Source organism: Archocentrus centrarchus, chromosome 11 (genome assembly GCF_007364275.1).
Source record: "Archocentrus centrarchus isolate MPI-CPG fArcCen1 chromosome 11, fArcCen1, whole genome shotgun sequence".
Taxonomy (NCBI): domain Eukaryota; kingdom Metazoa; phylum Chordata; class Actinopteri; order Cichliformes; family Cichlidae; genus Archocentrus; species Archocentrus centrarchus.
This window is the reverse complement of record NC_044356.1, coordinates 15355688-15382260: the sequence shown is the minus strand read 5'-3', so window position 1 is coordinate 15382260 and position 26573 is coordinate 15355688. Positions and strand designations below refer to the sequence as shown.

Sequence of the window (26573 nt, the reverse complement as noted above, 5' to 3'; positions counted from 1 at the left end):
TGTCTTTACATCCTCCAATTGACACACAACTTCACACAAAAATGCTCTGTTTCATAATATTACACTATGATGTATTTTAGATATCATTAGCATCATAGCACAATAGATTTAGAGACATGATACATGACTGTAATTTGATTAATTGATTTGTGTCATGTGGCTTCATAGATTGATATACCTGGGTATCATCTGCATAATGAAAATGCATGCAGTGTTTTCTAAAAATATTGACTGAGGGAAGCCAAGACTTCCACATTGCTGGGAACTCTAATGACTTTAATGAGCAAATTGGAATCTATCAGATAGACATGATTCAAACCAGCGCAGCACAGTTTCTTTCATACCAACGGTGTATTCTAGCCTCTGTGGTAAAACATTGTGGTCAACAGTGTCAAATGGTGCACTGAGGTCTAACGGGACATGCACAGAGATGAGTCCACTGTCAGAGGCCACGGGAAGGTCATTCACAACCATCAGTAGCACCGTTTCTGTTCTTTGGTGAATTCTGAATCCTGACTGAAACTCTTCAAATAGACCACTTCTCTGCAAATGATCAGTTACCTGTTTTAAAACTACTTTTTCAAGAGTTTTTTAAATAAAGAAAACAGTGTCTTCCAGTCTTTGTGCTAAGCAAAGCTGCTGATTAGCTCTCCACTAAAAAGCAAATTGGAACACTTCCCAAACTGTGGGGATATTACTGTAAGAATTAAAGTTTGTTTGCTTGTTTCTCATTCTTCCCTGTCTTGTTTATTCTCTATCTTAACCACCATCTCTCCATCTTTCTAACTATATCACACATATCATTTATATAGCATTTGTCAGGGGATACACTGCCACATTTGCACGGAAAGCAGAAACCAATTTCCTGTTGTGTTAATTTTCTCTGTTTGAGAGGGTACAGATTTCCCTTGTGTTTGTGTCCCAAGTGTGTGTGTGTCTTTGTGGGTGTGCATGTGTGCATGTGCGCGCGCTTTTTTTTTCTTTTTACAGACTGTAACGACACTCATGGCTGCCCCAGCGAGAGAACATCAGATGTCTCACCATCACTTCTCTCCTAGTTCTCTCTCCATGCATCTGTCCCTTCGGCTCACCGTCGTGCCTTCTCTCCATGATCCACCCTTGGTGGTATTGCCATGGCGACCAGAACCATCGCCTCTAAAGTGACACGCATGTTGAGATTAACAGATTGGAAGAGGAAGTAGGGTGAGGGGAGATGGAGACAAACAAGGTGAGGAGTATAAAAGTGAAAAGACGTAAGCAGAAGCCAGAGGATGAAAGAGGTGGAAATGAAGGGGAGACGAGGACACGAAGAATAATCGAACAGTATGCAGGCCAACATTCTGTGGAGTCACATCTGAGCGATTGCTTAGTTGAGCTGAGCCTCTGAATCACTTAGAGCAGCCTCATTGAGAAACAAAAAAAGAGACACGGAAAGCTCAAGAGAAAGAAAAAGAAGGAATTTGTGAGTTTATATCCACCTGTTTGTTGTCAGTGCACTTTTGCACTGTGGCATATACATGTATATTTTAAAACAGCTGCTTTTTGATGTGAAAGTTAACAGAAAGAATGATGTGCACGATGGAAAGCTTTTCTGTGGAACCTGCCTCTGTTTCTTTTTCCTTTTATTTCCAACAGGTGCGGCACTGATGTTTCTTTGCTGCCATCTATTATTACATGCCTTCATCCTACATTAAAGGGGGTCTATTATGCTTATTATAAAGATTAGCCAAACTGCTCATCATGTCAGCTCCATTAAGAACTAGAAAGAACTTGCACAGTTTAAAGGAGACATATTGTCCTCATTTCCGAATCCATACTTTTATTCTTGGACTCCACAAGATTAGCTTTGCATGATTCACAGTTCAAAGTAATCCTTAATTACCTTATACCCCTCAGTTCATCCACTGTATGAAACAAAATATTGTTGCTTCTCTTCCTTTAAGAATATGACCTCTTTAAGCAAAACATCTTCTGATTGGTTGACCCTCACAAATAGAAGGTTTGAGGAGAAGGTGGGTGGGGCTGCTGTGCTCACAGACAGAGTGTTGCCTGAGATGAGCATATTAATAATATCTTTTCTGTATGACAGCAAACAAAGCCAAAAGTAGAAAAAATTGAAATCAAGAGCAGCGAGTTTTTAGCTCAAAGGAATTACTTGCACATTATGTGTAGTTAAAATAATGCATAATTTGAGAGCATCTGAAATAACCGGATGTGCCCTATTGTGAAAAACTGATATCAAGGATACATAATTTCATATCCATAGCCTTATGTCTTTGTGAAGGTGTGTCTTGTAGTCTATTTTAACCAAATAATAAAGCCAAGCATTTGCAGTTTATAGTGTAATCAGACATGATATTTCTGCGATTATAGGCAATACTGCTGAAATGTACATCTAGGTATTTCTAATAATCATGTATAGGCTGCATATAATCAAAAGCTAGAACATAACCAACATAATTTAAGAAATTTTTGTTGTTATTGTATTAACACTGACAATAATTCCAAATTCATCTGAAGATGCACAATAGAAAAATGAGTGTGGAATGTATGATTTTTTGTATTAGTAGAGTTGTCAGATACAATCACATTCAGTCCATATTCATGTCTGTGAGGGTTACATTTCAAACAATATAGAAAGTCAACTGATCTGCTACAGTTTAATATTCTGACATTTTTATGTGAGTCAAGAGAGCTGGCAGCAGATGATGTGATGATGTTGATCTGGATATGCTGATTAATTAATTATTCCACTTTTGCCAAAACCTTTAAACTAGATTGTACAAATATTACTGGCTAATCAGTCATTTTGTTACTGACATTTACATTTCAACTTTTCTGAAGCGTCCCTATGATCTTTAATCATGTGAAAAAGAAAGTACACCATTATTACAGTGCTACATTTAGGGAAAACCAAGCACAGTATATCAGCACACCTCATACCCACAAGCATGGTGGTGGAGGTGTGATGTTTTTGGCTTGTTTTGCAGCTAGAGGACCTGAGCACCTCGTGGTCACTGAGGTCATTGTCAAGCCTGGCACACATTGGGTCATGCAACAGCACAATGATCCCAAGCACAGCAGCAAATCTTCAACAGAATGGCTGAAAAATAAAAAGAAAGGTGTTCCAATGGCCCAGTCAAAGTCCAGACCTCAATCTGATCAAAATGCTGTGGTGGGACCTTAAAAGAGCTGTGCAGAAATGAATCCCCACAAACCTCGATGAACTGAAGCTACTCTGTAAAGACGAGTGGGCCAAAATTCCTCCACAATGATGTGAGAGACTGATAAAGTCATACAGAAAATGATTGCTTTAAGGTGGTTGTTCTAGCTACTGAGTCATGGGATTTACTTAGTTTTTCCACAAGACTTTGTCCATGGTCTCAGTAGGTTTTGACTCCACACATGCTTAAGAGTGGGTAATGACCCAAATTACTATCCTTACTCTCCTCTTTTTACAGGCATCACTGTTATTTCAGGCACTTGAGGACACAACGAGCATGCATAAGGTACACAAAATAAAAGTCTAGGATCAAGGCTTGTATACAGTAAGCTCATGCCCAATAGACTGATTAGGTTAAAGTACATTTATAAAAATTAACAGCCGCATCTTTGTGCACTTCAGGAGAATATAAAACACACTTCTGTACCTGGGACAACTTGTTGACAAAATAGAAGAAGAGTGTTAGAGAGACAGTTGACTGAGGCTTTGAAGAGCTCCTGCTGTTTCGCCTGAAGGTGACTTTGCACTGTGTGTGTGTGTGTGTGTGTGTGTGTGTGTGTGTGTGTGTGTGTGTGTGTGTGTGTGTGTGTGTGTGTGTGTGTGTGTGTGTGTGTGTGTGGCTTATCCACTTGGATCACTACTAGGATAGAAAGCTGACAAGTCAAATGAGGCTATGTCCATCTTTTCATTGGTCTGCTCTCTCTCTCTCTCTCTCTGCCTCTCTCTCTTTCTCAGCTTGTTCTTTCAGCTGTGTGACAGTTAATTGACATATTATCAGCCAATGACCTTGTGTCGCATGCGAATCCCCACCAATTAAAAACTAGGCCATTTCCTTGTCAACTCTGCGTAATGGAAATTCATATGGTCTACAATCTAATTGAGCAAGCACACACGCACATACGCGCACACAGACACACACTCGCACGTATATATACACACTTGCTCAGGCAAACATGCAAGCACACGTAAGCATGCCCGCACACAATTGGTAATTGTGTGAAAATAGATGTTCACCATATATTAAGACCAGCATATCAAGCATGTGTACATCATTTCATCGCCTCAAAGAGCCATAGAACTCTTATAGAGGTCAGTGCACACACGTGCGTGTGTTGTGTGTGTGTGTGTGTGTGTGTGTGTGTGTGTGTGTGTGTGTGTGTGTGTGTGTATCTATCTGTGTATGTGTGCTTAACCTTGGAGGACAGTAGAAGGGCATCCAACTAACTTCTCAAGTCACTCAATCACAAAGAGGTGGCTACAGACCGACAGAACGAATGAGAAGAATGGAGCGAGAGAGCCTGAGAGTGACAGAGATAAAGGACGATACAGAAAGACAGATTGAAAGAGGTTAAAGATTCAGATAGACGGCGAGGGAGTGGGGCAAAGAGGCAGAGATGGCAGAGATGGCAGAAATTAAAGAGAAAAGTGTGGGGGACTGTGGGTGAGTGGCAGGGTTAGAGAATAAGAGAGAAATTTTCAAAGAATATCTGTGTGTTGCTTGGTTACTGGGAAACAATACAGTAGCGAGAGAGAGAAGGAATGGAAGAAGGGAGGAATAATAAAAGACAGGAAACTGTTCCACAAAGGGAAAGATGGGTAAAAAAGTAATGGCTGAAATCAGTAGAAAATTAAGCAAGCAAGACGGTGGCATTTAAAGAAAGCAATGATCTGTTTTTGGTTGTTTTTTTTTTTAAGTATCCATTTCTATCACTTTTTGAGGTCAAGTTGCAGTGGCAAGGTAGCCCTGATATCTCTCTCCACAGCAAGGTTTTCTTGCCCCTCCTGGGGGATCGTGAAGCAATCAAAGGCCAGATGAGATCCATAATCTCTCCCGCATGTTCTGGGTCAAGCTCGAGGTCTCCCACCAGTTGCATGTGTCCAAAAAAACCCTCAAATGCACAGTGCCCAGGAGACATCCCGATCAGATGACTGAGCCACCTCAGCTGGCAGTCTTATTTTTTCAGTCACTGCCCAAAGCACATGGGCATAGCTGAGGGTTGGAACGGAGATCGAGTGGTAAATTGAAAGCTTTGCCTTCCAGCTCAGCTCCTGCTTCACCGTCACGGTTTGATACAACATGCGCATTACTGCTTACACGGTGCCAATCTGCCTATCCATCTCATGCTCCATTTTACCCTCACCTATGAACAAGACCCCAAGATACTTGAACTTGTTTACCTGGGGCAGCAGCTCACTCTTAAACTGCAGGGAGCAATCCACCATTTCAGACAGATGATGAGAAGTTCCTCAGGCTTAAAGGTGCTGACTCTCATCCCAGCCTGCCTTAAGACTCAACTGCAAAATGCCCCCAGGTATTCTCAAAGTTGAGGTCTGCAAGGAGCAAAAAAGGCAATCCAGAGGTCTTCCCTTTGTTCATGAAGATTTGATTGCAAATAGAATTTTTGGCACCAACTAAAAATGACTTTGTAGCGAGAATAAAGGAATTTATTCCACTGTGAATTGGAGTGAATATATGGATGAGCAGCAGGAGTGTTTTATTCATCTGGGCATTTGAAGAGGTCACTGGGCAGCTAAGTGGATCAGTTATGGACTTCCAAAGTTAGTTGCTTGTTAATTTTTTTAAAAAACTGATTTTAAAGCACTGGTTGAAATCATGTGAGAACAAAAAAAAAAATGGCACTACTGACACTATTGGCACCAAATGCAAATCTGGGTTTCCCAAAAAAAAAAAAAAAAAAAAAGCGTTAGACTTGTGTTAATGTAGCACTATCAACCAGCAATACCACACACAGTGTGGCAAACAACAGAGCTGATTCAGACTTTACTGACACAGCTGCTGGTGTGCAAAGAGAGAGGGAGTGCTGAATGATTAAGCAGACTGTAATTTGTGAACATATGAAGGTAGAGAACAGCTAAACAAGTGAAGGTAAGCAGTGTTAAGTCTGTGTTTGTGCTCTTTTTTTTTTTTCTTTTTTTTTTTTACCTAACTTGGAAGGAGCTTGTCTAAGCAAAAAATATGTTGAGGCCCATGCAGATAAATTTAGACCTGGCAGAAACCCTGAAAGTCTGATGGACAGGATGCACACAGTTTCAGTTTTTGGATGTGGATGGTTGAGGGAGGGTCATAGGTCTATAGGCTGGGTACACCGTGCACAGGTTGCCAAACCCCTCACAGGGCTAACACAATCTGAATTATACTCGAAGTTTCCTGTTTAGTTTTGGATTTTTTTTTTGTTAAAAAAAAAAAAAAAAAATCATGTATAGTTTGTCACAATGCAGCCCACCAAGAGTAGCACGGGTCACTATTTCAAGAAGACTGTCACCACTGGCAGAGAGGATATGATTGAGAACAGAAGCATCACTAATGATTTTCAGTCACTGCAGCAGTGCAGATCACTGGTTCATGTGTATTAATGCAGCACTGCTGAGCCACAAAAGATGCATGAAGAAATAAAAGATTTTAATGAGGGAACGCGGTTGGAAAACTGTCTTTGTGTCTGATCTATGAGCTCTCACACAATATTTCCCATATTCTGCCAACCTGTAGCCATTGTACAGAATCTTCAGCTGAAGACAAATTAGCATTTAAATGAGGCAAGTTATTTTCCTTTTACGCCCGCTCTAAATTACTAACGCAATAGCTTTGATTGAGACGAGAGGAGGGAGACTGGTGGCTTTTTTAGTGTTATTGACCCAGAAAAGGTTGAGTGAGCATACTCACTCATTTTCAGCAACACCACTGCATCAAAAACTCACATAGTTACACTTATTCTCAGCTGAGAGCCGCAGCTCAGTGGCCTAGGACCACAACCATCAATGTTTAGCACTGAACAGCTTGACTGATGCAAGCTGTCTTGCCTAAAGGAGCACTCAATGATTTTCAACCTTATCTCTACAATGTACGTGTCACAGGGAGATACGTTAATGCACCTGCACACTTGGCAGGACCCTCTGTGTCTTGTAGGAAGGCTCTGTTCACCTCCCCAAATCGTGCACAGGATGATGCAGTTCTGGGCTAATAAGCAGCAAGAAAACATTATTCTTTTCAAAGTTTAACTTTTAACAATGTGGATGTGACGGGAGGAGAGTATTTTTCAAGAAATGTCCTATGATTAACTTCTCATTTTAAAGCTATTTATTGGGGAGTTCTCTGAGGCCATTATTTGATTTTTCAACATGAATAGAGGATGTTATTTTCTGTCAATAATGCAGCCTGTACAAGAATGCTCTTCATAATATTTTCCAGGGCATACTTGAGAGTCTTGTGATGTCTGAATGAAGCCATAACAAACAAACATATACTCTATATAATGGATGCCTATGTCAGAATGGCATAAAGTCACCACAATAACAGAGATGAGGACAGAAATGCAACATATTCAATTTCTTAAATGACTGATTAAATAAAGAAGCATCCTCTTACACAGAAGTAATATCCAACATGCATTTAAATGCACCTAGACTTACTAACATGCTATGCACAATACAACAACGCTATCTTTGTCATCTTGTTAGACAGCAACGATAATATCAATGCATACCTTCTTTTTCTTGTGCAGTGTTGTGGTGCATATAAAGTCTTTGTGGTGGAGTGCTACATACAGGTATGCGTAAAGCAGAGCAATGCTGATTTTCACCTGTCTCTGAAGCGCCTGCCTGCCTGTTCTAGGATTAGTGTTGCTGTACTCAATACACACCTGCCACTTCACATGTTTGGAGACAACATGAAGTCTCTCTGTTGTGGTGAAATGACCAAATGTTCTGCAAATGCTTGGATCAGGAAAAAAAATAACAGTAGAGTTGCTATATTTCTGGAGTTCTGTATTTATATTAAAAAAAAAGTCAGTTTATTAGAATACAGGGAACAGGTCACGGAGGAGGGGCTCTTCTGACTGGAGAGCAAAAGGGATCTCGTTAATATCCCCCCATGCCTGGCAATTGAAAACGTGTGGACAGGGACACATTCTTTCCATCTGGGAGGTCACTTGGAAATAGACTGCTGAGTAACCTTCTCTCTGCCCCTGACTGGAAGGCTGTCTTTTTCTCTCTCCAGATTTCTTCTGCTCTGCACCCTGACTGTGAAACTCCATAAAGAATGATGGATGCTGATGGAGACACATGGAGTGGTGATTATGGATCATAGCAGAGTATCGAGGAAGGACAGAGATACAGACATACATACGGAAAGAAACCGAAAAAGAGAGAGGGGATTGCGGGCTCAGAATGGTTAATGACACAATTGAATCCTTCTATTTTTTTAAATTATTTATTTATTTTTTGTATGTGGAGCAGTTGCGCCACTAAGTGGTGAAATATTAAACTACTGCCACCAAGGTTACTATAAACTCGTATGATAATGTTCAAATTAAACCTCATAATAATAATAATAATAACAACAACAAATTAATACTTTTTCACCTGAAAAAAACAGTGCACTACATTTTTTATAAATTGTCCATCCATCCAGTTTCTCAACCACTTGTCAAATACTGAAATATTGGGTGATATTATTTTGATGGTCTAGGTTTGAATGCTTATATTACTTTGCCATATTTTGCCTATTGCCATAATGGGATAATGCTCAGCTTCATATAATCTAAAGTTCTGTGCAAAAAAAATGTGCAAAAAAAAAAAAAATGAATTACTCGCAAGTGTTAATGCAATGTGTGACATTAACATAAGTCTTTATATTCATGAATAAAAGTAAGAGGAAAAGTGATTTAAAAGACCCGAGCCTGCAGGTGTGAAACTTCCAGACAGAGTATTTCAGAGTCTGGAGGCCCTGAGAGCAAAAACTCTGTGTGACCGTTAGTCTCAAAGTGAGACGCAGAAACAGTGAGAAGAACCTGCCTGCTCTCTGACTTACAGCGGACAAGAAATTTAGCAATTTAGATAATGTAACTCAGACTTCCTGAGGGAAGAGAACAAGTAGATCACTGGTAGGGGATAGGCTGAAGCCTTTTAATCACATCTGACAAGTAAATGGGTGTGGAATGCATCAGGGGACAGTTCTGCCCTCTCTGTCATATATTTTAAATGGCGCCTGACATACTGTTCCACCCAGAGGCTCAGAAACACACACTAAGTATTTCATTACTTTGGGAAACTTGTTGTAATAGAGATCGCTTCTGTTCAAGCACACTTTTCACGGAGCGCCAGTCAGAAAATAGTGTTGAGTCTCCAAAATAAAACTAACTGATGGAACACCAAATTTTAGACTGCGTGAAAGGCCTGTGCTTCATCTTACAAATTCAAGCAAAAGTCCTGTAATAAAAGTGCAAATTATAGTTTTTCTCAGTCAGTTTGGCACAATTTTCAAATCAGTAAAGCATTTCCTCCCTCACATCAGCTTTTATCATTGTTTTTATGTACACTGCTATTGTTTCTATGCATGCTTCACTACTAAAGCTTGAAGTAGTCTGGCCATTCTCCTCTGACCTCTGACATCAACAAGGTATTTTCACTCAGAAAACTGCTGCTCACTAGATATTTCCCCTTTTTGGACCATTCTCTGTAAACCCTAGAGATGGCTGTGTGGGAAAATTCCAGTAGGTCAGCAGTTTCTGAAACACTCAGACCAACAATTCCAATTTATCCAATTTCAGCAATTTTGTAAAGTTTCAAATATTTATTTAAACCAAATGCCAAAGAAAAACAGTAAAAATGTAACAAACAGCAAGCAGGAAAAGCATATATATATATATATATATATTTAAAACAAAAGTATTTTTTCTTTCCTTTTTCTTCTTGTTCTTCTTAGGGGGCAAAAGTCACTGTAAATCGGTTATATTTTGCAGAAGACTTGCGACACAACATTTCTAAGTTTCATTGGCTTTCTGACTGAGAAATAACTTTAAGATTAAATGGTTAAATAAATACTCAGTTTACAGAAAGGCTAAACTGCAGGCATTGACCTTTTAAACTTCATTGAACAGTAAAGGTCAAATCTTGTGTAGAAGCATTACAACTTTTCAGTGCTTCTAACAGGCTGTTTGAGCAAATGAAAGTAACAGATCTTTCTGGCCGCTAAAATAAAACCTCTCATTAAGGGGAGAGCTGCTGTTAAAGTGTTTGTGCTTGTAACAGTAACTGACTGTGGGTGCATTACTAGAGGTAGCAAGATAGGCAGTAAGAAGGCAGGCCTGTTCCCCCCACTGAGCTTCCAAGTCTGTGCACTCTTTGGGAACAGAGAGCTGGTCCAGACCTCGTGTACAAGAGTAACACTTCACATTTTTAAAGTTTTTTCACCTTCTTCAAATGTAACCCATGTGACAAGCCTAAAGCAAGTGATGCAGTCACTGGTGTACAGAGAGTTCAGCTAAGGAGAGATGAACCAAAGACAGGTGAGGGTCACAGGAAGTCTAATTATATCCAACTGAAGATTTATGAAGTGATGTTCAGCTGGGAAATTTGCCCACAGAGCACTTCCAGAATTCATATATTCCACATACAGTATCCTGATGAGGTTAGAGGGCCTCTCAGACAAATTGTAATCTACTATTGACACAGCAGATACCCCAGGTTAACTGCAGAGGGCCGAGGACTGAGACTGTGGCGCACGCAATGGAGGAAATCTCCAAGCGGCTCAAGGACTCCATAAGTGTACCCAGTCTGAAGTTACATTCAGGACAGCTTGATCATAAGAGAGCCTGACCCATTCATTATTACAGTAAAGGGGTCATGAACCCATTTAGAGACAAACGGGGTAAATTTCAAAGTGGCTGTTGTAGATTTGGATGAAGACAAGAAAGAAAAAACAAATGGCTGCTTCAGAGCACTAAGACTATTTCACAGGTACACTGAAGGCATAAAGAAAAAAAAAACACTTATCGTTGTAATATTTTGCCTGCCTGAGGTGATGTGAGATAAATTGGTGTTAGCTTTTGGATTATTTTGCCCTCAGGCAACCTTCCATGAGCCTGCGCTGGCAAGGTTATTATTTTCACTCTGACTGTTTAATACACAACCTCTGTAAAATTTGTACATGTGGAAAATGTAATTAAAGCAAATGATGCATGCATGAACTCTGTTTTAATGAATGGAAATGCAGAAAAAGATTTCATACACTTTTTAGGAGGTAAATCATTTATTTATGCATGAGAATGAGAAGACAATTACAATGATAAACAGAACCTGGCTCAGTTTTATATCTGTTTCACGTGGGCCAGTTGGGTCAGGGATTTTTGGTAACCACAACAAGAGCAGAGACAGCTGGAAAATATACAGAACATGTCCCTTCATTGTCTCCGGAGAGGAGGCAGCGTCATGGCAGCGCTGTTGTTTGAATCAATCCCTTTATTGTTAGAAATCTTACCAAGTTGGACCAAATTTATCGATCTCAGTTTCACCGACACTAGCTAAGCACAGCTGCAGAGCTTCTACTGGTATATAATCTATTACTTTTACACAAAGGTACAAAATTGTTCACATTTGTTCTTTCGGTGTCCCGAAACCAAATAAACCAGAGTGCAAGGGCAGCACTGAGTTGAAGCTGAATATCAATGCAGATGAAAACAATCCAAGGGCACAGGAGGAAGAGTGCTTGTAAGATGCAGTGGATGAGGACAGAGGAAGGGGACAAGAAGATCAAGACAAAGAAAAGTAATTTCAGATGCAATTCAAGCAACTGTGATAACCCCCCCCCCCCCCCATCTTGTTTGTGGAATGGTAATCGGGAAAACAGTCTCTGCAGATTCTTTGTGGAACAGCAAACTCCTATCTTCTCTAAACAGCAAGCGGCTCTGACAAAACAATGTCATGAAATATAGAAATAGAGATGCTGAAGATTTTGAAGCCATTTTCATTGTGTCCTCCAACACAGCAGGGTGGACATGAAGCATCCAGTCAAACCCTGCAATCCCAGCACAAAAATGTGATGCAGGTGCAGAATTAATCTGTTGGTTATTTTGTTTTTGAAGTGCCGCTGGGATGGGGGGGTAAAAAAAAAAAAAAAAAAAGTTTTTCTGAAGACAAATCTGCTATGTCATTTTTTTTTCCTTAACTGGTCACAGAGACGCCGTGATCGTATAGTGGTTAGTACTCTGCGTTGTGGCCGCAGCAACCCCGGTTCGAATCCGGGTCACGGCAGCTGTCCTTTCCTTCCAAGCACCTTGCTTGTTGTTAATCTTTCGTTAATAATGGGAAAAGAACGAGAGCAATGAGTCCAGTTATTTACTTTCTATTACTGCAGTACAGGAACAGAGGAAATAAAAAATGTGATCCAAATGTTCAAATAGGATGCTGATGCTAATATTCTGAAAGCAGTTTTGGTACAGTTGACTTTATTATTATGGCCATTGGACATGCACTGGAAGAAATGCACAGGTTTCTTGATTCTCAATGAAAACTTTATGGTTTTGATAAGTTTCTGATAAACAACTATTAATTACTTTTCTTTCTTTCTTTCTTTCTTTTTTTTTTTTCGGGGGGGGCATATAACCTTAAATTTGAATCCCCGGTAACATTTCTGAGCAACGTCATGTGTATGCTATGTGTAAGTTTAACTGGCCAAGCCAGTGAGGATTCCTCGTGCCATTCTAAGAATTTTATTAGTCTGCGTCGAAGTGTTTGATGTTGTTTGTTAAAACAATAAAAATCTCCTACATTGGGAATTATTAAGAGCCCATAGCAGTCATCGGATTTTCTTGTTGAGTGATGGTAAGTCGCTGCGTGCTTGGTGTGAAAGCGGCACGCCGTGATCGTATAGTGGTTAGTACTCTGCGTTGTGGCCGCAGCAACCCCGGTTCGAATCCGGGTCACGGCATTTTAATCAGCGCGCCTTTACTGCAAATTATATAAGAAATGATGTGTCAAAATAGCAAAACAAAAAAGAAAAAGGAATGAAATCAAAGATAGAGGCTTCACCGGGCAGTTAAAATCATTAGCTAGTTTAAAATGTACTTGAATGAATGCACTTTTAGAATCCACTGGCGTTATAAGTGAAATGAGTCAGTCCAAAACACTCTTCAAATTGAAATTGCACAGCCCAGCTTAACGTAATTATAATGGACTCCTTGAGACTGGAGGTTACAGATCACAAAACTCATTTCTGATTCTTAATACGGCTCAATACGTCACTCCAGATCGTGCAACCAGGGGGTTCAGAGAGTAGGCCGTGATCGTATAGTGGTTAGTACTCTGCGTTGTGGCCGCAGCAACCCCGGTTCGAATCCGGGTCACGGCATTTCCCGTGGCACGTGCGGATGTTCAAAACAAATCCACGTTTTTGCTATAAATTAAATCGTTGATATTATGCCAGACCAATTTCCGCTTTAGCAGACTATAACGTGACGTTCATTTTAGGTTATAGAGTTTTTTTCCCCCACTGCCTTTGTAAGGAGGCTATTTTTGCAAAGCTCTACACACTTGTAAACATTACCCTGTAAAATGTATGAAAGTCAGTAAAAAAAAAAAAAATGCTCTTGTGTGACCACATGAAACACAAAGAATCGTGAAGAAGCAAAAGTACCAACTATGCACTGACAGTAAGCGCATTATCGGCTAAAAGATAGATTTGAAATCCTAATCTGGAATATACTTAAAACCTCCAAAGCAAAACCAGGTGTTTCTAAAATAAGCTAAATAAATAAATAAATCCCCACTCCAATCTTTTACCTTTTATTTGCTTCTTTTGTTTTGGTGTTCTGTTTTATTGTTCTGTAACGAGTTTTTCAGTGCAAATAAATTTTTTGCTTAGTACTGCAATTCATGGTTTTCATTTGGGCTTTGCCTTTTCCAAATGAAAGCCACTATGTGTATGGAACAACATTTTTCTGTCAGTCAGTTATTAAACACACACATACAGAGACACACTGTCAGGGGCAAAAATGTTTTTCTTCCTTCAGACATTTCTCAGTCACCTGGAATTTCATATCTGACTGTGGAGCAATTAACTGTAGTTACAGATTTGTAAATATTCAATAAATGTGTTATAAAATTCCTGTTTTCCGTGAATGATCAGAATTAAATTAACTGAATACAAATTATGCAAATTATACATAAAAATGTTTTGTGTACAAATGCTTGCTTTGATTTTAAAATAGAAAAGAAAAAGAAAAGGTGAAATACTAATATTTGTTCCCGCTCAAATCCCCTCAATGACGTCAAATCTCGCGTTACCTCTTCCTCAAATCTCGCCCAAAAAACTAATAAGGAAGCGAATGGCGGAAATATAAAGCCACCTCATACTTCCAGTTAGTGATTTCTGGATCTAGCTTTTTCTTTTCTGCTTGAAAGGAGCGCCGAGGTCAGCGTCCAGCAGATGTCTTAAGGTGAAAGCAGTGTGCGGTTCTGAAGAAACGATGCGGTCGAGCTGAGGTTCCTGACAGGGTTTTGTAAAGTGGATGGACGGATGGGCAGCCAGTGATCCAGCTGAGAGCGTCCTGTCATCGACAGTCTGCCAGTTTAAACACCGGTAATGTTTAATGTGTGGATTTTACTTATGTTATGTGCCCCGATATTTGAGACAAAACCGTTCAGGATTCGCATCACTAATGTGAGAAGGCAGCAGATAATCACCACACATAGAAAACACATGCTGATGCGACCATATGGAAAACCTGACAGCAGGTGTCTCATAGTTTGAAGTAGTTAAAGGGCTTCAGCAATCAATTTGGTGCTTTTACGGTGAGTAAAAACAGGTGTGTGTGTTTACTACAACCCGACGAAAAAGGATCAGTCCGTGGGAGATCTGAGTCTCCAATGTGTTAACAATACGTCTATAATTTTCTATAGCGGGGGGCCTCGAGCCTATCCCAGCTGCCATAGGGCGAGAGGCAGGGTACACCCTGCACAGGTCGCCAGTCTGTCGAAGAGCTAACACAGACCGACAACCATTCACACTCACACTTATGAGCAATTTAGAATGACCAATTAACCTAACCACACTAACTGACTGCATGTCATTGGACTGTGGGAGGAAGCCGGAGTACCCGGACAGAGCCTACGCAGACACGGGGGAGAACACGCAAACGCCACACAGAAAGGCTCCGGCCAGATGGTGGATTCGAGCGCAGGACCTTCTTGCTGTGTGGCAGCAGTACTAACCACCGTGCTGCAAGCATTAACGATAATTCTTTTATTTAGGTGTGGCAGCAGGAAAAAACTCAGGCCTAAATTTCACTATCATCACATCACCTACCATTTAATCTATCTTAATCTGAGGGCCCACTTTCATCCTGCTAATGACTGTGTGGTAAAACTGGAAGAGCAAGTTTTGGCAAATGTTCTTGACCTGCTGTAACCCACACTGATTTAAAATACTTGGCAAATAAATTGACTCTTTTTCACAACTTTTTCTTTGTAAGGCCAAGACAAGTCAAGTTATTGCCCAGTGCATTACTGGCATTTAAATAAAGAGTTCCTCATTTAATCTTCACACTTAAATCTAATCCTCCCCGTGTATCGGCTCATTTGCAGACATATGGCCCTGCCGCTCAGATAGCTGAGGGAGACGACGAAACGACGCAAGCATCATGTTTCTGAAAACATCATTCACCACCCTGATCGTGGGAGTGTTTGTGGTCTACGTGCTCCACACCTGCTGGGTGATGTACGGGATCGTCTACACCAAACCCTGCAACAACCCCAAAGGTGCCAACTGCATCATACCCTTCCTGGCTGGGAACCCCAAACTGCAGGTCAGTTATGTGGGTGGATAGTCTCTCTGGTTAGGCTTGATTCTGTTTGTTTTCTTTTTTTCTCTTGTGTGGTTGGCTGTGGTTTGATTAGCAGTTTATGTAAGTTTAAATAATAAGAACACTGGTTACATGTTTGTTTGTTTGTTAGCTGAGTATCTACACCTCACTGCGGCCAAATGCAGAAGGAGGCCATACTCTGATCCACAAAGAGGAGAACTTTGATGTCAGCAGCAAGTTTGAAAGGTTGGTGGATTAAATAGTTGGAAATGAAGAGATTCTGACTCAAGACCTCAAAGTGAAAAGCTATTAAATCAAAATAGACATTGAATAGAATGCATAGCCTCTTGTGGTATGACACAATGTTAATCATATCTCAGATATGTAAAACAGAGGGTTTTCCAAAGGAAATTTTATTGAAGCGTTCTGAGAAACTGAAGTATTTACTTTTTTGTTTTGTTTATTTTCATTTCTTTTCTTCTACATCTTCCCCACAGGACACTCAATGTTTCCCTTCCTAAGAAAACTCGTAATAATGGAACTCTATACGCACTAATATTTGTCCATCAAGCTGCCTATGATCCATGGCACGATCCACGACAGGTCCACTTTGTTGCTCAGCTCACCACATATATGGTCCCTAAACCACCTGAAATCTCTCTGATATCTGGAGAGGCTCAAACACAGGTACCATACTGCAGAAAATCAACACACAAAGTCTTGCTTTTGTTCCTTTTGGTTAACAATTATGTGAAATTCTAGTTTGTTTTGAAAAGGATCCGCACAGTGCAAACATGCAGAGCAGTTTTGCTACGTTTATCAAGCTTTAATTTGATTGCAAAACTCTTCCCCTGTCTGTACGGTCACACAGGGTCAGAAAGAAGGCGGCCAACAGAAGAAACAGCACGACGCACCAGCAAGGGGTGGAGCCAGAGATGGAGCCACCTCTGCGTCAGACCACCCGGTTTCACACTGGCGCTCCCGCCTCACTCTCAACATGGTCAGCGACCACTTTCTGTTCGACAGAGAATACCTCCCAAGTGATGTCCACAGATACCTCAGAGTGTAAGATGGTGGATACACAAACGCATGTTGCACTGTAAGAGAAAATTGATATTCAGGGATGTTAATGTTTTAAGAAGAGGTTTAAAAGACAATCAAGAAGTTGGCATTCTGATCTCAATGGGCAGACAGTTTGGGAGCTCTAAAGTAAGGCCCGGCCTTCGTACTTTAGCGGCCAAGACATCAAGATAACCAGCAGAGCCCCATCCTCAAATCTTCATCATAATCCATGCATAGGACTGTGGCAGCACTGGGTAGTTCCTTCAGTGAGCGACTGCTTCATCCAACATTTGTAAAGAGCGTTATCATAGGTCCTTCCTTCCTGCTGCTGTCAGACTTTACAACCAGCATTGACCCACAGTGGACTATTTATCATTCACTATTCTACTCATTTCACTCAAACTTAACAATAATAATAATAATAAGGTTCATGTGCAGTTAACAGATGCAATAAATGTTCATGTGCAATAATTATTCATTTTACTAAATGTGTGTGTGTGTGTGTGTGTGTGTGTGTATATAATGTTCAGAGATTGTAGAGTGTTTACCTATTTTTCTCTTACATTTTTATATATTTAGTCTTGATTTTTGTACTGAGTGTTCTGTTGTCCCTTTGCTGTTTGCAGCACTGTTAATTTCCCCCAATACGGGGCATAAAGGATTATCTTAAGTAAACACCCTGGCTTGTAAGGGGTTAAAAAGTCCTCTGTGTACTTTGGAGCGGGACCAAATGATGTTTTAGAAGTGATGAGTAAAATTTTAAAATCAGTATGATTTTAGAGTAATGTGTTCATATTTCTTCATGCCAATTAAAATCCAAGCAGTAGCTTTCTGATTCAGCCAGTGTTGGTGAAGTGAGCTCTGATTGATGCCGACATAAAGAGCATTTCAATAGTCGAGGCGAGAAAAAGAAAATGATGCTTTGAGTGGAGCTGTCATACTGTTGTACTGGCTGTACTTGTAACCAATTACAGACTTGTCATTAAGATCAAAGGCTTCATAAAATGTTTTATCTGCATGTGTTCCAGGTTTCAGAATGGGAAGAAGATGGTGTATCTACCTCTGCTGTTTGTTGATCAGCTCAGCAACCGGGTCAAGGACCTCGTGGTAAGTTTTCAATTTTAAATAAATATTATGCAACAGACTGCAACTCCCTGGCAGGTAGACCCAGTGGCAGATTTTCAAATGCAATACTTTTTCTATTATTCATCTTATTTGCTTACTGAACCTGGTTAGAGGACAATGAGTTTATGAGGCCACAATATTAATGTGTTAGTGAATGCATGCTGGAGAAGCTCATTATAGGAAACTGTTTTGAAATGGTGTGTGTGTGTGTGTGTGTGTGTAGGAGATCAACAGTACCACTACAGAGCTTCCTCTGATCATCTCCTACGACTCAATCTCTCTGGGCAGACTTCGATTCTGGATCCACATGCAAGATGCTGTTTACTCTCTGCAGCAGTTGGGTACGTTAATCTCTTGCTTAATTTCACACGTTCACTGCAGCCCTGAAATTTCTGAGAGACCTGATGGCGCTTCCTGTGAGAACGCGAATGTTTGATGCTCGATAAGACATTAAGCAATTTTTATCCTATCAGCTCCCTAGTGCAAAGTGTCAGTGACATACGACTGCATCGATGTGAGAATATTGCAGGTGATGGTGCGGTGTATTTGCAGTCGTCCCCCTACATCCTCTATCCAAGCAGTATTTCTATTAGTGTGAAAGTGTCTCCTGCTGTGTGCTACATGTAAGAAAGGACATCTCTGGGCAATGTCCTGACCCAATTCTGAAAACCGCTTCAGTGACAGTATACACTCAACAGCCACTTGATTAAGTAGACCTTGCTAGTGCTGGGTTGGGCCCTCTTAGGCCTTCAGAGCTGCCTTAATTTCTAAATGGCATAGATTCAGAGATTTTGGTCCATGTTGACATGATGGCCTCACACAGTTTCTGCAGATTTGTTGGCTTTTTATCCATGATGTGAGTGTATAGTGACCAGTAACATGTGTTTGTCTGTATCGGTCTTTGCAGGGTTCACAGAGAAGGATGCTGATGAGATTAAAGGGATTTTTGTGGATACCAACCTGTATTTCCTGGCCCTCACCTTCTTTGTTGCTGCCTTTCATGTGAGTGTGGCTGCAGAGTTTTAGAATGGACTTTTTTTTTTTTTGTCTTTGTTTCATCTTGTTACTTCCATGCTTCTGTGTAAAACAAACACATTTGTGGACTGAGGTGTTTTCTTTAAGACTCGAGGCTTCTGCAAATGACCCCACTGTGTGACTTTAAGGCTTAAGATGTGAAATGTAAGCCTCTAGGCGGACTGCAATGTTCTGAACTCTGAATGCTTTTCCAGCTCCTCTTTGACTTCCTGGCCTTCAAAAATGACATCAGCTTCTGGAAGCAGAAGAAAAGTATGGTGGGAATGTCCAGCAAAGCAGGTTGGTTAACTCCTCAGCACTGTTTCATGTTCACACCAACTCCTTCAAAACCCAGTTTATACAGTGAGGGGGGAAAATGCTGTAAATACTACCATGAATACATTTATGATGAGTAGCTAAATAAACTGCTCCTATTAGACTTTGTAACCGTCAGCCTGTAATATGGTTTTGAAAAATGTGCAGAATAGGTGACTCTACAAGATTTCATATTCTGAATCTGCATGCTGGCCAACAAAATGTCACCTACAGCATTATAAGAGAGAGCACTTGTACGTTAATAGTTTTTGAATAATTTTGGCTCTGTAGTGATGGATCCACAGAGCTGGCACTGTGGGACTTTTGATTTATGAATTTTTAGAGAAGTGCCAGCCAGAAAAACACCGGAGTAAATATAATGTGAAACGATATAACACTGCAAATGTCTCCCAATGTCGGAAAATTAGAAAACAGGCTTTTCTAACATGCTGGATAAAGTGTTATCAAGAGATGTAAACTGAACCAAATGATTGGTCATCAGTGTCACTTTGGGAGAGCCATTTACCGTCTCACATTTTGTGTTGTTATGCCTCTATTTCAGTGCTGTGGCGATGCTTCAGTACCATAGTGATTTTCCTCTATTTGTTTGACGAGCAGACCAGTCTGCTTGTCCTCATACCTGCAGGAATTGGCTCTATGATTGAAGTAAGTACACACACACACACACACACACACACACACACACACACACACATACGAAGCATGAAACATGCATGAAGCGAAATGTATACAAGCATAAATTCATAGTTATTGTGCAAAATAAGACCATTTATTCCCACTTCAGAATGAGTCTAAATGGAATAACTCTTTGGTTAAGGGGTCGGACGCGGTTTATAACGTGTGGTAATGTCGTTTTTGCAGGTCTGGAAAGTGAAAAAGGCCTTTAAGATTCAGGTTTTCTGGAAAGGAGGCAAACCCACATTTGTGGTATGTCTGCATGTGTCTGTGTCTGTAATAATTTTTCTCTTCTGTGCCATGTATCTACCCACTTTATATTTTCTTTTGTTTGTTTTTTTTTCTCTTTCTCTGTGCTACAGTTCTGTGCAAAAATCTTGAACCACCCCTCATTTCTTTATATTTTGTTTCCAAGGAGCAAGATTTTTTTGAGCAATAGTTCCCCAGGCTATCTGAAAGGTCATTGGTTGCTTTTTCACTCATTTTCAGTCCAGACTTTGTAGCTGATCATTTTCACAGGATTTTTGTTTGTTTGTTAAGCCACTTAACACTGACCTTAACATTCATTCAAGCATTAAGAAGGCACCTGACTCAAGGGATGAACCAATATTATGTCTACATATAACTGTCAACTTAAAGAACCACTTTTGAATTCTATCTTTAGGCATTTTGTTACTAACAGCCTGTCAATAAACACATAACTTGTTCCCTTTTTTTTGTTTGTTTGTTTGGCCTTATACACTGTACTTCCATGTATGTTTGCACACGTGTCAGTAAGTCACTGCATCCATTTCCAATTTTCCTGGCTAAATATAAAGAAATGAGGGGTGGCTCAAGACTTTTGTACATATAGTGTTTGTGTTTTTTTTTTTGTTGGTGGTGGTTTTTTTTTTTGTTTTGTTTTTGTTGGTGGTGGGTTTTTTTTGTTTTCCCCTGTGTAAGGAAAGCCCTGGGTAAATCAGTAGAAACTAGTCTTATGCATCATGTACTACAACACCCGACTCAAAATAGTAAATGTACTGATTTTTCTGACTGCTGCACATGGTTTTTTTTTTTTTTTTTTTTTTTTTTTTTTTTAAGCTGCTGGTTTTATTCTCTTATAGTGCTTTCTGCTGTAATGATATCTGTATTGAATTACTACCTTTTGACAAGGCGCAGAGCAGATAATGGAACTTTAGCCACGTTACACAAATACGATAAACACTCATGCAGTGTACATTTGTAATAGAAAACATGATGGGCCTTTTAATAAATTTTAAATGCTAAGTTGGGAAGCTTTAATTTATAATTGTTTGTCAGCATTTTTCCTCCGCAGCACTGACTGTAGCTGTACAGGTTTACGAGTGCTAATGAGTGTTTCTGTCCTGTTTAAAGTTTGGGAAATTAGATGAATCTGAGAGGAGAACGGAAGAATATGATACCCTGGTAAGGCATGACGCAACTAGTTAACAGTTCTTTCTGTGTGATCGGGCAATCTGAGCACATCACTTTCCTTGTGTTTCTGTAGGGCATGAAGTATCTCTCATACCTCCTGTACCCACTGTGTATTGGAGGGGCTGTCTATGCGCTAATATTTTTACGATATAAGAGGTAGGAGTCTGTTAATGGTGTAAGTAGCAATACTGATTCACCCAGTCATTCAGTCATGATCATTACTCATTTTAATTGTGCACCTTTCTGTTTTAGTTGGTACTCATGGTTGATTAACAGCTTGGTGAATGGTAAGCCACTCCATGCTTTATACTCTTAGCACACAGACAAAATGCCTCTGTTAATAGTCACAATAATTTTTTTTTTCCCTTTACTTTATAGGTGTTTATGCATTTGGTTTCCTCTTCATGCTTCCTCAGCTATTTGTCAACTATAAGGTCAGTTTTACTATAAAGATGAAAAGGCCTGTTTGAAGTGAAAATGCTCAGATTACAGTTTGAAAATTTCCACTGCAATTTTAAGTATGTTTACCAGTTTTCATCTCTTAAAGATCCTGCTAACGTATTCAACTCTGTTCTTTATTCAACAGCTGAAATCTGTGGCCCACTTGCCCTGGAAGGCCTTCATGTATAAGGTAAAAACACATTTCCTGTTGACTGTGTAAAAAGTGTCGCAAATGGATGGAGGTCAGATTCAGAAAGCTTTTATTTTGTAAAATGGTAAGGCCTCAGTCATGCAGGCCTAGAGATTGGTTGGCAACCATAGGTCACTAGGGGAAAATGTGTGTTCTGTGAGTGGTTGCAAAGAGGCTGCTGTTCATTGACTTTCATATTTCATATTAACAGGCATTCAACACCTTCATCGACGACGTGTTTGCCTTCATCATCACCATGCCAACGTCTCACAGACTGGCCTGTTTCAGAGATGATGTGGTGTTTCTCATCTACCTTTACCAGAGATGGTATGTGTACACATTTCTTAACCCATTAACACTGAGCCATCACCGCCAATACACCTGTTACCTGCCTTTAACATGGAGCGTATCACCGCTGAAACGTCTGATCAAGCGTACTTTGTATTACTGTAATTACGCAAATGCACAAACTATTCAAATAGTTTCTGAAAGCTGAGAAATTGCGCTTCACACCCAACATAGGATTATTACAGTAAATGTTGCCAGAAGTCCACAAACTGCAGGACATTTGACATATGTCATGTCGGCGACGACACTTTCGGAGTTGAGGGGTAAAAGCATGCACACCTTCAGACTTAACGCTATCTCTTTCCTTCCCCAGGCTCTACCCAGTGGACAAAACGAGAGTAAATGAATATGGAGTGTCTTATGATGAAAAACCAAAAGGGAAGACTCAGTAGACTACAAAGAAAAGATGAGCAGTTGACTCCTGTGATCTGGAATCTGTGGGTACTGTCTTGTTTCCTCAGTGATCAGATCTATGAGCTAAATCTCTGACCCTCTTCAGACTGACCTAACAACTGGCAAAAAATCTACTTGTAATGTAATTGGTGTGAACTGCTTGAAACCTGCTCATGACCTGAGTTTACAACCGTTCAGGCAGACGCTCGAGTCTAACACGGCGGAGCACACACCGACTACAGAAGCTGTTGGTGGCAACTTTGAGCTTTCTCTGCAATTAATTCTGCAATTAAATTTGTTTTTTGTTTGTTTTGGGGTTTTTTTTTTTTTTTTTTTTTTTTTTTTCCTTTTATTTTCCTTTTTTGTTTTGATGGTTTAAAGAGCCAGTCACATTTGTTGTCTGCTGGAACAGCTCCATCCTGTGGTATCACTTTAGGTGCCAGCTTGGCTGTCTACAAATGCTCATTTTTGTTTAGCTAAGCTGCAGTTTAAGCTGGAGCCACCTCATGAGAACCACCATAAATGTTGTATTCTGAGTTTTTTAAATGCACAAAGGGATCTTTTATAATTTTGAAAGATGGTACATTGATGTTTTGAAAAAGTCTGGCTCAGCCTGCTCTGAGAGCTGATAAATGAAGTATATGATGTGCAGAGCGAGAGCGGAGAGCTTTATGCACTAAGACATAATCCAGTTGCTTGTTGTATACCTACCAGATAAGACGGCTGTCAAGTAAAATCAAGATAGCTGTGTGGCAGCAGGGATACAAATACTGTGCTATGACAAAAAAGGGACTTTGGCAAAGATGAAGCATTCTGACAGCTCCATAATATTATTCCAGAAGCTCTCAGAAAAATCAGGCTGTAGTCATAATTATAGCTTCTATGCTTAAGTGGCCACTATCTCTAAAATTGTAAACTGGCATTTATGGTAATTGGAATATAACATGAAAGCTGCAATAAGCAAAGGTAAGCCATACAGAAACTTCCATGAATGCATTGTTAGCTCAGTTAAATATGTTGTTATATGAAATTATCCTAATTATGTTTCAGCATTTCTCACTAACTTAACAATCTGGCCCTTTTTTTTAAAAGTTTGATTTTTTTTGTATAAAATTGTAGCCAGAACATAGACAAAGTTGGCATTGGCCAATTCAGGGACAAAGAATGATCATATTTAATGCTATAGTCACACTGGGGAAAACACTGGCTTGAGATTGCAGCACGACCAAAATTATTGCGACCGTGTGCAATGAACTTGTGATCTTGTTGCCTTTTGAAATGGTTGCTTAACATGGGGACCAGGGTTGCAGTCAGTTGCTGTCTTCAAAGCGATTGTGGTGCATCAGGATGGCAATGATTCGGCAATAATAGTTAGTTTGTGATTGAATGGGGTCAAGTTAGCAATTTACATGTGATAATACAGTGATTCATTTGGATAAGTCTGTGAAAATCACAAATCTTTTACAGTCTACATGCACAAAAGGTTACATTAACTACTTGCATTCAGCATCCCTTAGATGTGTCACAGATGAGTTATGGTCATCGGTGCAGTTTGACCTGTTGGCAGTCTGTCTGCATCTATAAATTAGACGGCAATTATTTGCAAAGCTTCACCAATCTGAGAGTGATTCCAGTCAGTGCAAGTTGGACCGGGATTGTTTGGAGATGGTTTGCCTCCCACCAGGTGACGTGTGCAATCGCCTTGTAATCAAAAATTGCCCACCCAGTGGTTGAGGCCTTTTTATGTCAACTTCTGAGCAACCAGTTGGTCACAACAATTACTTGAAGTCAGTTGGTGAATACAAAAAAAAAAAAAAAAAAAAAAAAAAAAGGGGTGGGGGGGGGGGGGTGCAATCACTGGGCAATGATTGATTGATTTTTTTTTTTTAATTTTTTTAGTTGTTGTGGTGTGTCTGGATGTGTTTTTTTTTTTTTTTTTTGTTTAAACTCTAGTGTGACTGAGCCATAAAGGGGACCTATGATTTTCTATTGCACATGCTGTTACAGCATCAGGTTTCCAGTATTTTTATTTTTTTTTTCTACTTATTGAGATGATGGCAGCTTATAAGTGATATACATATATTATATTACAGCCCATGATAACATTTGCTTCCTAAAGCTCTATATCTGCTTCTGCAAAACTTGCCAGAAAGTGTGCTTGTTAAAGAGGGCAACCTTAAAGAGACAGCAACTAAAATGGTTTGTTTCAGACAGTGGATGGTACTGAAATGTTTAAAGATTAGCAAAATACCAAAATAAAAATGTAAAGCTGGAAGCCGGCATAAGGGTTCCACTTTTAAAGTGAGCATATACTGTAACATCTGAGGGTAGAATCAAGGAAATGGGGAATTTAAAACAAACTGTCAGAAATGCAAATTCTACAAGTGATGCACTTGAACGCATCACTTTTAGAATTCTGCTGAAGTGTGTAATGTTACAAAGTTCCACTTTGTTGCCAGTGACAGGTGAATTTCTGTAGAGGCATACGAGAAAGTTCCGATTTGTTATCGTGGTGAAAATATGAACTGCCTGACACATTCCAGAATCTGTGAAGCTGAATTCTTTGTTTTGCATCTCTGTAAAATGATACTGATTGTTTCATGACCCTGTACCACACTCTGTATCAGTGACGGCCATACTGTCTTTTCCATCCATGTTTGTCTGGGTTTTTTTTTGTTTTTTTTTTAAACATATCCAGGCCAAGAAAATATGTTGGTGCCAAATGTGAGAATGAATGTTAGCACTGTATGTTCACTACAGGTGGTACAGCTGATCTTTACACTGACATTATGGGAGAAACAATAATGGAAATGTTTAAAGAAAGTATTACTACACTGATTGATGCAGTCAGATTTTGATTTGGCATAGTATGATTTTTTTTTAATTTATTTATTTATTTTTTAAAGATTTATTTGAAATGATCTACTTAATTTTCAGATATGATATTAGGTCGGTATACAAAGATTCTGCACAGGAGTTATGTTAAGAGCAGTGAGGATAGATTTGACAGAAATTTGCCTTGAAATGGTTTTACTTGTTTGGGGTTTTTTTGATTGCTATGAAATAAAAGTGACTGACAAAATATGTTGTGTAGTTGACATGTTACTGTCTGTGTAGATTCTCAGTTATCCAGGTCATAGTAGTCTCTGGAGCTTGAAAAAAGGCGACTGGACTTCTTTTTGTTTCTTGAAGACGTTTCACCTCTCATCCGAAAGGCTTCTTCAGTTCTCAACCAAATGGTGGAGAGACCCAGGTATTTAAACCCCTGTGGGCGTAGTCCCCTGGAGGTGGTTATGACCCTCTATTGATCATGTGCTTGAACACATGTGCCCAGGTGTGAAGGGGGCGTGGGTCATATTAATCAGTGGTTTCAGTTGAAACCAACTTAGGACTCCGCTCCATTGTTTCCTGTGGCCTATTGAGGTCACTGGAACAAAGGTGTGAATGGGGGTTGAGACGTCTGGGAAGGGAGCTCAGGACAGCACTGTAAGCGGGGGAAAGTTGGTGACGTAATCCACCTCCTCTGTTCAATGATGGTTGTTCACAGTGGACATAGATGGCTTCTTTCACTCCTCTTTCAAACCATCTGTTTTCCCTGTCCAAAATGTGAACATTGGCATCCTCAAAAGAGTGCCCTTTTTCCTTCAGATGCAGATGTACTGCTGAATCTTGTCCTGTCGAAGTGGCTCTTCTATGTTGTGCCATTCGTTTGTGAAGAGGCTGTTTGGTTTCACCA

The 26573-nt window shown here is 39.9% G+C and overlaps 1 protein-coding gene and 3 non-coding genes across 4 annotated transcripts; all 4 read left to right on the top strand.

The window, feature by feature from the left end:
- Positions 1-12199: 12199 nt before the first annotated feature.
- Positions 12200-12271, top strand: trnah-gug (transfer RNA histidin (anticodon GUG)). Its single transcript has one exon. It is a non-coding gene; the product is annotated as a tRNA-His (tRNA).
- Positions 12272-12875: 604 nt separating this feature from the next.
- trnah-gug (transfer RNA histidin (anticodon GUG)) lies at positions 12876-12947 on the top strand. The gene has a single exon. It is a non-coding gene; the product is annotated as a tRNA-His (tRNA).
- Positions 12948-13295: 348 nt separating this feature from the next.
- trnah-gug (transfer RNA histidin (anticodon GUG)) lies at positions 13296-13367 on the top strand. Its single transcript has one exon. It is a non-coding gene; the product is annotated as a tRNA-His (tRNA).
- A 974-nt stretch (positions 13368-14341) lies between these two features.
- clptm1l (CLPTM1 like) lies at positions 14342-24668 on the top strand. Its single transcript, XM_030741057.1, has 18 exons — positions 14342-14597; positions 15602-15822; positions 15971-16065; positions 16317-16506; positions 16691-16884; positions 17910-17988; positions 18230-18347; positions 18914-19008; positions 19236-19320; positions 19898-20001; positions 20218-20283; positions 21406-21456; positions 21539-21621; positions 21718-21752; positions 21844-21899; positions 22052-22096; positions 22308-22423; positions 22758-24668. The coding sequence occupies exons 2-18, from the start codon at positions 15658-15660 to the stop codon at positions 22834-22836; spliced, it is 1656 nt and encodes a 551-aa protein (XP_030596917.1). The 5' UTR covers positions 14342-14597; positions 15602-15657; the 3' UTR covers positions 22837-24668.
- Positions 24669-26573: the final 1905 nt, after the last annotated feature.